General features: G+C 49.6%; 1 protein-coding gene across 10 annotated transcripts in view; it reads right to left on the bottom strand.

Annotated features, from left to right (window-relative positions):
* Positions 1–1,281: 1,281 nt before the first annotated feature.
* The window catches only part of ZDHHC18 (zinc finger DHHC-type palmitoyltransferase 18), a 42,612-nt gene continuing 33,126 nt past the window's right edge, over positions 1,282–10,767 (bottom strand). For 2 of the 10 annotated variants that reach the window (XM_060205630.1, XM_060205623.1), the window contains 3 exons: positions 10,179–10,291; positions 8,356–8,455; positions 4,736–5,125 (listed from right to left, as the gene is read on the bottom strand). In XM_060205630.1, coding sequence (XP_060061613.1) covers positions 4,997–5,125; positions 8,356–8,455; positions 10,179–10,291 — 342 coding nt within the window. In that variant the 3' untranslated portion in view covers positions 4,736–4,996. The other 8 variants (XR_009553728.1, XM_060205628.1, XM_060205627.1 and 5 more) reach the window with 8 other exon arrangements.

Below are 10,767 nucleotides of genomic sequence, written 5' to 3'. Positions count from 1 at the left end.
CAGCCCCATCTCTGACCCTTGGCAGAGGCTTCAGGGATGGAGACTTTTCTGTCACCAACCTTTTTTCCCTGTTTACTGGGGTGCTATCCTATGTCACCCAAGAGTTTCACCTAAAGGTGTTGGCTCTGTGCCTAGGAGGGTGGATTCCTGGTTATCTGCCCCACCCTGAGTCAAAGCAGACAGGACTTTGGGATGGGATTCCCCTTACTGGATCCAGCCAGCTTAATCCATTTCACAGGCCTGTGCCTCCCCTGTTCTGCTAAGTACTGAACATCTTCCTGCCCCCTCCCGAAAGGAGGCTTAGGCCAGAATTCTGAGGCCCAAACATGAGCTCTGCCTTCTTGCAGAGTAAGGATATATCTGGGCTGATGCCACGGGTATTCTGAGGAATCAAAGGGATTTTAGGCTTGATGTGCCCAAGACTGTTCAAATTGGATCACTGACACAGAAAATGATAGAAAAGGAAAATACTGAAATACCAACTTTAAGAAAGTAACTTCAGGTAGTGGGATTCCTAGTGATTTTTTTTTCTTTATTGGGGGGATTAATGGTTTACAGTTGACAGTAAAATGCAGTTGTTTGTACATGTGTAACATTTCTCAGTTTTCCACATAGCAATCTAACCCCATCTAGATCCTCCTCTGCCATCATGTTCCAGGACCTGAAACCCTACCCGAGTCTTTTACTTTGGTGTAATACACCAACCCTAGTGACCTTTTTTTTTATTATTATTAGCTTCAAGTTGGCAATGGCAAATGTACTATTTTTCTGTGAGATATAGTATAGCCTAGAATCTTTGGAATCAAACTACTTGGGTCCAGTTTTATTTATCATTATTATTATTACCAGAGCACTGCTCAGCTCTGGCTTATGGTGGTGCGGGGGACTGAACCTGGGACTTTGAGTCTCAGGCATGAGAGTATGTTTGCATAACCATTATGCTATCTACCCTCCGCCCTTATCATTATTATTATTATTGCCTCAAGGGCTTTGCTTGGGATTCACTCTTCACAATTCCACCCCTTTTGGTGAACTCTTTCTCTCTCTCTTTAATATTTATTTTGAATAAAGACAGAGAGAAATTGAGAGGAAAGGAGGATACAGAGAGGGAGGGAGGAAGGGAAAGGAGAGACACCTGCAGCACTGCTTCACTGCTTATGAAGCTTCCCCCGCAGGTGGGGACTAGGGGTTTGAACCTGGGTCCTTGTGCACAGTAATGTGTGCACTCAACCAGGTGTGCCACCACTGAGTCCCTTTTTCTCTCTTTTTCTAGATAGAGACAGAGACACACAGAGAGGAAGAGAGACATCACAGCTCTCCTCCACTGTTCATGAAGCTTCCCCTTTGCATGGTGCTCCCATGTAGTGGGCAGAGGCTTGAACTCGTCCTCACACATGGTAAAGGGTGCATTCTACAGGATGAGTTACCTCCAAGCCCCCTGGGTTCAGTTCTTACAAGCCATTCAGTTCTTACAACTGAGGCTTACAGTTTAAGTTATTTATGACTATGAGCCTCAGTTTTCCTAAAGTGTAAAATAGGGCTTGTGAGGACTTAATGAGTTGCTTAAAAGCATCTGGTATTTGGTAGAGTGGATGGTAGTGAATATTATCATGTGGAAAAAAAAATCTATATTATTTTTAAAAAATTAATTTTTACCAGAGCACTGCTCAGCTGTCTCATGGTGGTACTAGGGGGGGTTGAACCTGAGACCTTTGGTGCCTAAGGCATGAAAGTCTTTTTGCATAACCATAATGCTATCTTCCTAGCCCCTAACTTTATATTATTATAAACATAAACTCAAAACACTACCATGGAGTTGGGTTTTCTGAAATGAGGAAGGAGCCCAAACTGGGTCTCTGTGCAGACAGGTACCCTCTTCCTCACTAGACAGATGAATGTGATCAGATGCACCAGCCCAGCGCTGCTTCTTCCCTTGATGAGCCTCAGACATTGGACACTGCTCTGGCTCTGAGCCCTCAGGACATTCTTTTGTCACACACCTCAGGCTTACCCAAGTCCTGGAGGCGGTGGGGGGAAGATCCCAGAACCACTAAAACCTTAAAGGCAGACCTGTATTTTGAACAGTCTCCAGAAAGGAGTCATTCTCTTCATACTACTTTAGCCAGGAGACTGAGTGTTCATAACACAAGCTCCACTGCCCTCAGCACTGCTGTGAGCAAGGGAAAGAAAGTCCCTCATTCCTGTCTGTGTGTCCTGTCCCGCCCCCGTGCTGAAGCCTAGAGGAGAATCTGGAAGCCATCTGCCTAACATCTCCTGCCCGCTCTGGCCTGTTGGTCCTGACTCAGTTCCTGTCTCAGTACCTACCTCCCTTTGCCTCTAGGCCTGCATTTCCCAAGTCGAGGAGCCCAGGCAGGCAGGCAGGCGGTAGCAGGCTCTGGCAGGGAATGAGGTTCCTATCAGCTGTCTGAGTCAGCAGGACAGGAGCTAATGCTACAGTCCAAAGGGGCTTTACTCATCCTGCCTTCTACCTTCCCACCCATCTGCAGAGCATCCCTCACAACAGCTGGCTACAGGTCTCGTGTCCCATAGACAACCAATCCTTCTTAGCAGAGAAAAAAAAAATGCTTTGCAAGGGTGTGGCATAGAGAAGGCAGAGACTTGGTTACTTCCTGTCTCTACTGACAACAGGGGGTAGGGCTCTGAGTGCAGCACAAGAACTCTGGTTAAATTCCAGAAAGAGGGCTGGTAAAATAACTCACTGCTTTGCTATGTGCACGACCCAGGTTTCAGCCTGACATCCACTGCACTGAAGGAAGCTTCAGGCTATGGTCTCGTTCACTCTCTCTGCCTTCTAAGACAGCAGACTATTATGGCTGAGGCTCCAAGGTCCCAGGTTCAATCCCAGCACCACCATAAGCCAAAGCTGAGCTCTGATCTGTCTGTGTCTTTATTTCTGAATCTCCCTCTCTCATTAAAATAAAATAAATAAAATTCCAGAAAGAACTTCACACAATAAGTGTTTCAGTTTTGGTATGATAGGATGAAATGGGTGACTAGTGGAAGCTATGACACCCTCTCTCCCTGGCTAACTGTGAACAAGTGTTCAGTTATCTAACCAGAGCTCACTCTATTTGCCTTTGGGAGAGGACACTAGATTACTTTTAGGCGACTCAGTTACTCTGAGTTGTCTTCTCAAGGCAGTGCAGTTTAGAGAACTCTACATCTCCCAGGCGTGTCCAGCCAGGCTTTCATGTGGAAACTTTTTCTTTTTTAAAAAATTTCTTTATTGGGGAATTAATGTTTTACATTTGATAGTAAATACAATTAATTTGTACATGCATAACATTTCCCAGTTTTCCATGTGGAAACTTCTGCAAGAGAACTGAGCTCAGAGTATGAGACCAGCATACAGGATCAGTTCAGGATCAGTTCAGGGGATGGGGACTGAAACCTAACTTTTTTTTTTTAATTTTAAATTTATCTTCCCTTTGTTGCCCTGGTTGTTTTTATTGTTGTTGTTACTGATATCGTTGTTAGATAGGACAGAGAGAAATGGAGAGAGGAGGGGAAGACAGGGAGAGAAAGATAGACAACTGCAGACCTAAGATTTCTTTATTTATGAGAGAGGTACAGGAAGGAGAGAGAACCAGAGCATTACCCTGACATATGCAATGCAACAGACTGAACCTGGAACCTTATGTTTGGCGGGTCCAATGCTTAATCCACTGCACTACCTCCTGGGCCACCACCCAGCTGTTTCAAAACCTCGCCAGGTTTCTTCTGGCCTCTGGGCCTTTATATATATATATATATATATATGTATTTTTTTTTTTAACCCCCACTAGGGTTATCACTGGGGCTTGGTGCTAGCACTATGAATCTACTGCTCCCAGCCAAAGTTCTCCTTTTCTTTTCTATTTAGTAGGACAGAGAGAAATTGAGAGGGGAGAGGGAGGTAAAGTGGGAGAGAGAAAAATAAGACATCTGCAGACCTGCTTTACCACTTATAAAGAGTCACACACCCCCACCCCTGCAGGTGGGAAGCAGGGGGGCTTAAACCTGGGTCCTTATGCATGGTAATGTGTGCTCAAACAGGTTTACCACTGCCAGGCTCCCAGACTTTATACAAGGAGGCCAACACAGATGGTGTTAAGCTCTCTGCTGGCTCTGAATGACATTCTGTATACTTTTAGGGATTCTTCCTCTAAGATCCCCTTCTCCTGGGGCAGCTGTGTTCATTCCCTGGAAAGAGCAGAAGGGTGTCAGAGGAGGGATTGGAAAGAGATTGGGTTCACATCCTAGACTTGCTGCTTTACGTGCTGGGAGACCCTAGACAATACCTGCAGTTTTCAGCTTCAGTTTCTTTTAAAACAGGTTAACGTTACCGTCCCCACAGGTCTAGGTGAGGAAATGTGCCTATAACTGTTCTCTAGTTTTTGTCACACTGTGTGCATCTTGATGTTGGACTCAGTTTAGGGATATGACACCCCCAGATTGTGGAGTTCAACACTCCCTTCTCACCTGTAAGATCTGAACCACTCAGAGCTTAAAGGTTAGCAAAGGCTTGAAGCTCTCTGGAACTGAGCCCAGGAGTTCTGCAGGGGGAAGAGTGAGGAGGATGCTGACCGTTCCCGTCACTTCTAGCTTTGCTGTGTCTCTTTTATAACTCCAGAGCAGCACGGACCAGCTGGAAGGTAAACCAGATGTTCTCCTGCTTGCCCACTGCAGGTCCCACCCCCAGCCTTAAAGTCAAGATGGCACATGGCTAAGGATATGGCAAGAAGAGGGATATTTTTATTTTGGTTAAAAAAGATACAAGACAGCAGACAAGCAGCCCCTAGCTGTGGGCTCAGCGGCTATTCCTAGGACTAGCCTTAGTTTCTCTGAAGAACAAGAAAGAGGCTGTCAGAGCTAGCTCAATCTCTCAGTGTCTGGAACAAAGGGTATGAGCACGCTCCTTGTGCCCTGCAGACTTTAGGCAGTGGGGGTGGTGGGGGCCGTGGGAACTGTGTCAAGCCAGTTACACTTAGAACAGTCACCAAACTTGTTCAGCAGCGTCATCAACACCCCAGACAGCTCCTGAAGAAACCTGCTTGGCTATGCCTGATTCTGGGGGTGCAAGCTGTAAGGCAAGATTCCTAAAGAGTCTTGACACCTTACAGATCTGGGGAAGGGGGAGGAAGAGAGGAAGGGAGGCAAGTTTAGTATAGTGTCATATCGTTGTGCTGACAGCTACCTTATGGCTTTTGCTCTGGTGGGCATGGGATGGGGGCTGGGGCAGAGGCCAGCTCCAGCCCCCTGTGGGATGCCCTAGAGAGCACAGGTGTGGGGCAGGCTTGGGGGGGCAGACCCTAGAGGCACAGATGGTGGCAGGTGGGCCACAGGTTAGGCAGGTAGAGGTGCTGGGTGCCTGGCTCCCCCCAGGCCACACCTGGAGAGGCAGAGAGCAATGGTCCTCAGGAGGTCCTTAAGCCCCCGCACACACTGAAGATCCCGGTGGGAGGCAGCAAGGAAGGAGAAGAGAGAGGGTTAGCAGGGTTGGGAGAAGAGGGCAGGACTGTGGGAGTGTTGTTGGGGGCAGGCACTATCGTGGCACCTGCCTTTTCTTCAAAGAAGGGCCAAGGCTTGGGCAGCAGGCAATGAAGCAGGAGAGAAAACAGGCAGGTGATAGAGCTAAGCAGGGACAGAAAGCCAGAACACAGTGTCAGCAACCCAGGGTCCCTGCATACCAGCTCAGCTAGGACGGCCCAGGGCACCTTGGAGCAGAGACACCACCTCTCCCAGCTTCACCCTTCACTGTCTGCTCTGGTTGAAGGGCTGCTCTGTGTAAACTCAGTTCCTCTGTTTAGAGCAGGCTGGGCTTTCAGCCCTGCCCCATCCTTCTGCTTAGGGGGGGGATTTGAGGGGCCCCTGCCACCACCAACACACACACCACACCACACACCAGACAGATGAATGGCTCCACAGGGTGGGCGAGGCATGCGATGAGTATGAGATGGTGTGTGAGGGGAGCGGCCGTGCTGGCTGATGGGGGGCACATGGTCTTACCAGCTAACCCTCTGCCAAGAGGCCTGTTAGCTCCCCTCAGGCTGTGCAGGAGATGGCAAAATCCTGACAGGTGTCCTCCTGGGGGAGATACCGGAGAGGTGGGCCAGTGTTATGAGTTGTTGGGCTGGACCTTGCTGCCCAAGCGGGGTGGGGGCCAGGGAGGTTTGGCTCTTTATCTAGAATCTATTGCCTCAATGGCACTTCCTTAGCTGAACGGAGGCCAGAGTGGAAAGGCAGCAGGAAGAAACTGGAAAATTCTAAGCCTCTGAGGCAGAGGATGGGAGAGGAGACCAAGAGGGGATAAGACAGCCTCTTCTCACAGCCCGGGGGCTCTTACAGCCTCCTAGATTCTGTCTCCAGCTGACAGGCTCAGCCAGTGGAGGAGAAATTTAACCAAATGGTTAGACTGCCTGCTTTCCTGTGTCTCCCTGGAAAAGACCTAATTGGGCTGCCAGCTGGGGCTTCAGCAAAGAAAAACCAAATCAAAGCAAATCAGCTCTTAAAAACCGAAGTTTTATTATAAGCAGGAACAAAGAATACTGGCTTAAATAAAAGGCAGGTGGGAGTCCCCTCCTCTAGTCAGCTCCGTCCCTGCCCCCCATTTCCCAGTGCCCTGTGTCAGAACCCAGGACCCACACTGGGCAGGGCTGTGTCTCCCGGGGGACCCTCTGCAGCTGCTTCTAGTGGCTTCTGGTGGTGGGGGTGGGAGGCAGGGAAGGAAAAGGTGCGGGAATATCTGTGTCACTTTCTAGGGCTTTGGCCCAGCTTAAGGGCCAAGGAAGGGAGACAGAATTTTCCATCATTTTGATTTGTATCTCTAACTCCTAGCAAAGGAAGAGCATCTTTTGGCTTTCTGGCCTAGACTTTACTGGCCGCTTGGCTTGCCCTATTCTTCCTTTTTCTCCTCTGGGCTCCAGTGGCAGAGACTCCCTGTCCCCTAGCCCTGGTGCTGGGCCAGTGTTGAGAGCTGGGAGGAGGGGGTGTGGCTTGGAGGATGGCAGCTGCTCCCCACAGCCATTATCCCATCCACCACGCCTGTGCAGCCTGTCTGGGCAGGTCCAGTTGGTAGTCTACCTTGGAGTCTGCATGGCCAGGGTGTTGGGGAGCAGTGGTGGTGGCAGCAAAGCCCCAGCCCACTGGCTAGTGTCTCAAATCCATGAAGGGAATGACAGGAGGAGGGAGGCTTAGGGGGGAGTCCAAGGGTCCCTGCTCCCCAGACTCAGGCTGCTCCTGCTTTGCTGGCTGACAACCACAGGGGAGTGGCGGGGAGGGGGCAGCCTGAGGGTGGGGGTGGGAGCCAGCTACATTCATACACGAGCATGAGCAAACACACACACACTCACTAGCTCACAGCCAGGAGGCCTTTGTAATAAACACATGACACCACATGCCTTCTGATAACACTTAGCCTGGCACTACACAGACATCAACATGACTGGCTTTTGCTTTTCTTCTGGTTTAAAAAATGCTATGTAAAAAAGAGGTCTATAAAATTGTGCAAAATACCCAGCGTTAATAAACCCGTTTCAAGTATTGCCAGCGTGAGTAAAACTCGCCTATCCCCAGACCTGATTTGTGGGGGAGGTGGGGAGCCTGACTGGGATCCTGACTGACCCCTACTTCCTAGTGCGCTGCCCAGGAATCATGCAGGAGCTGAGTCATGGGTGCTTGGTTGGCTGGTGTGGCTGGTCTGGCTTCCTCTGATATAGGTGCCACCCCCACCCCTAACTCTGCCTTCTCTAGCTGGGATCCCAGCTCCATCCTACTGGCCAACTCCAGACTAAAGGAAAAAAAAAAAAACTGGAAAAAAGTGATTATCACAAAAAAAAAAAAAAAAAAAAAAAGGAAGGAGCCATAAACTAAAGAAGCCCATAGATAGAGGTTTCATCTTCTCCCACACCGAGCGCTCAGTGGTTCTGCATCTCTCCCAGCACCACTGACTTGGGGGGGGGGGGGGCAGCAGCTCCCCATCTGGGAGATGCCACACTTGGACTGTGCCACTACTCACACAGGGCTTGTCCTGTCACAAGCAGAGACTTGGCTTGGTCCCCTTGGGCCTTTGACCTCTATCCTGTCACTCCTGCCACTGATCAGCTGAGGGGATCTAGAACCCAGGGCCCTGGGAACCTAGTTTTGGGGAGCAGAGGGTACAGCCATGGAACAGTGTGAGAAAAGCCACGCAGGGTGGGAAATAAATACGAAAAGGCTGGAGTCTCTGGCAGCTCTGCTTCCCTTAGATGGAATGGGGAGGATCCCGGCGGGTGTGGAAGGCGGCAGGTGGGTGCGGAGGGGCGGACAGGCCAGCAGGTGGCAAGTATTGAGCCCAGTTCAGGGGTGGCCTCCTACCATGTTGATGTCGGGCTTGGCTCCGAAGGTTGGCTCATCACTTCTGATGGGTGAGGGCAGCATGGCGTCGGGCTGTACAAATCCTCTCCGGTCGATCAGGCTTCCAAAATATAAGTGTAACCTTGTGAGGGCCCTGCCAGACACCAGAGCTCCAGGCGGGGGCTGGATGTCAGGGGAAGATCCAGCCAGGGAAAGACTCAGCCTGATAATGGCTGATAATCTCTGGTGGCTCAAGGTCTTCCACTTCTAGAAGGACCTATACTCTGACCCTCTGGCTTTGGGCCACAAAATTTATTTATTGTTAATTCAAACTGGCCCACCTTCTTGTCTGGCTGCCAAGAAGTTGGGCTGCAAGGAGTTGTGGAGTAAAGTAGAAATAAAAGGGCACTTGAAGACAGTAAGATTCCAACTGTCCCGACACTGAAGGACTGGGCAGTGTGTGAGGAAAGTCGTATTCCCATAGTGACCACTGCGACTGAATGCCCATTCTGGAGCTCTGGTGCTCCCTGGTGGCAGGATGGAGGAGGCACATCCCAACAAGGCTGAGAGACGAGGGTTCTTTCTCTTCTGCCAGGAAGGAGGATCGTGGCACCACCGAGGCCTGGCCTGGGCACCAGAAGGCAGTGTTGCTCAAGCACAGCCAAACACTAATTGTGAGATAGTTCATTGCTTTGCCATGTGCATGACCTGGGTTCAAGCCCAGTCTCCACCAAGTCGGAGGAAGTTTTAGTGTTATCTATTTCACTCTCCCTCTCTATCTCATCTTAAAAAAATAATAAGTATTGCTCAACAATTTGTTTGGCTTCATATGTTAACTCTCTTTTCAATCACCAGGTTCCAGATGCCACCAGGATGTTGGCCAGGCTTCCCTGGATTGAAGACCCCCACCAATGTGTCCTGGAGCCCAGCTTCCCCAGAGACACACCCTACTAGGGAAAGAGAGAGGCAGACTGGGAGTATGGACCGACCAGTCAACGCCCATGTTCAGCGGGGAAGCAATTACAGAAGCCAGACCTTCTACCTTCTGCAACCCTCAATGACCCTGGGTCCATGCTCCCAGAGGGCTAGAGAATGGGAAAGCTATCGGGGGAGGGGGTGGGTTATGGAGATTGGGTGGTGGGAATTGTGTGGAGTTGTACCCCTCCTACCTTATGGTTTTGTTCATTAATCCTTTCTTAAATAAAAAATTAAAATAATAATAATAATAATAATAAGTAGGGGCCTGGGCAGTATCGCAGAGGGTTAAGAGCACGTGGTGCAAAGCACAGGGACCAGCATAAGGATCCCAGTTCGAGTCCCCAGCTCCCCGCCTGCAGGGGGGTCACTTCGCAGGTGGTGAAGCAAGTCTGCAGTTGTCTATCTTTCTCTCCGCCTCTCTGTCTTCCTATCCTCTCTCCATTTCTCTCAGTCCTATCCAACAATAGCTTTAATAACAATAACAACTACAAGGGCAACAAAATGGAAAAATGGCCTACAGGAGCAGTGGATCTGTGGTGCAGACACCGACCCCCAGTAATAACCCTGGAGGTAAAAATAAATGTTTTAAATAATAAATAAATAATAAATACAAATAATAATTGTGATTATCTCTAGGAAGTAAGGTTTCCTATGATAACTAAGACTCTTCTTTAGTAAAATGTGTACTAATATTAAAAATCATAATTCCACAGAAGTCCTTCATGTGACAGGTGCTCTGAGTGCCCCTGACAGGAACTGGTAGTCAGAGGGCATGTGGGGTGAGGGGAGAGATCTGCTGCCATCCACAGCCTCTGAGAGGTGCCCAGGCCAGGCACAGTGACCTCCCCCTAGCACCCTTGGCTTACCTGGGAGGTAGGGGGCCGCAGAGCACAGCACAGCAGTTGGTGATAACACTTTTATGGCTGTAGGGGTTGACAGAGGCCTCACCACCCCGCTTGCTGGACCAGGAGCCTTTGATCTGCAAGCAGGATGGACGTTTGGGTCAAGGATCTCCCTTCCACTCACTTTGCTAGGACTGATGTCTGAGGATAGGGAAAACCAGAGAATTCTGGAGTTGATTCTGGCTGGACTACTGGAGGGACACATCTTCAACCTGGGCCACCACGTGAGTACATTGGGGACTACTGTGGGGAGGGGGGGGAAGTACCCAGCAGAGATTAGGAACCCCTAACCAGGATTAAAGACAGAGCAGAACCAAAACCAAGCCTCCAAAGGAGGCTTCTGGGGTACAGCCCCGCTTCCCTGGCCAGCCACGTTAAGAGGGGTAAGTGCACAGGCAGGGGATCTGACCTGATTGTGAATTCTGACCCTGCCACTGGCTGGAGACATGACCTTGGCTGGAGAGCCACTTTTCTCAGATTTAATCCTTGTTTCAAAATTAGGAAACTATAACATAGCACTGTTGGAGCATCCGATGAAATCTTGTTCATCTCT

The sequence above is a fragment of the Erinaceus europaeus genome, chromosome 13, assembly GCF_950295315.1.
Source record: "Erinaceus europaeus chromosome 13, mEriEur2.1, whole genome shotgun sequence".
Lineage (NCBI taxonomy): Eukaryota > Metazoa > Chordata > Mammalia > Eulipotyphla > Erinaceidae > Erinaceus > Erinaceus europaeus.
This window is presented reverse-complemented; position numbering and strand designations above follow the sequence as displayed.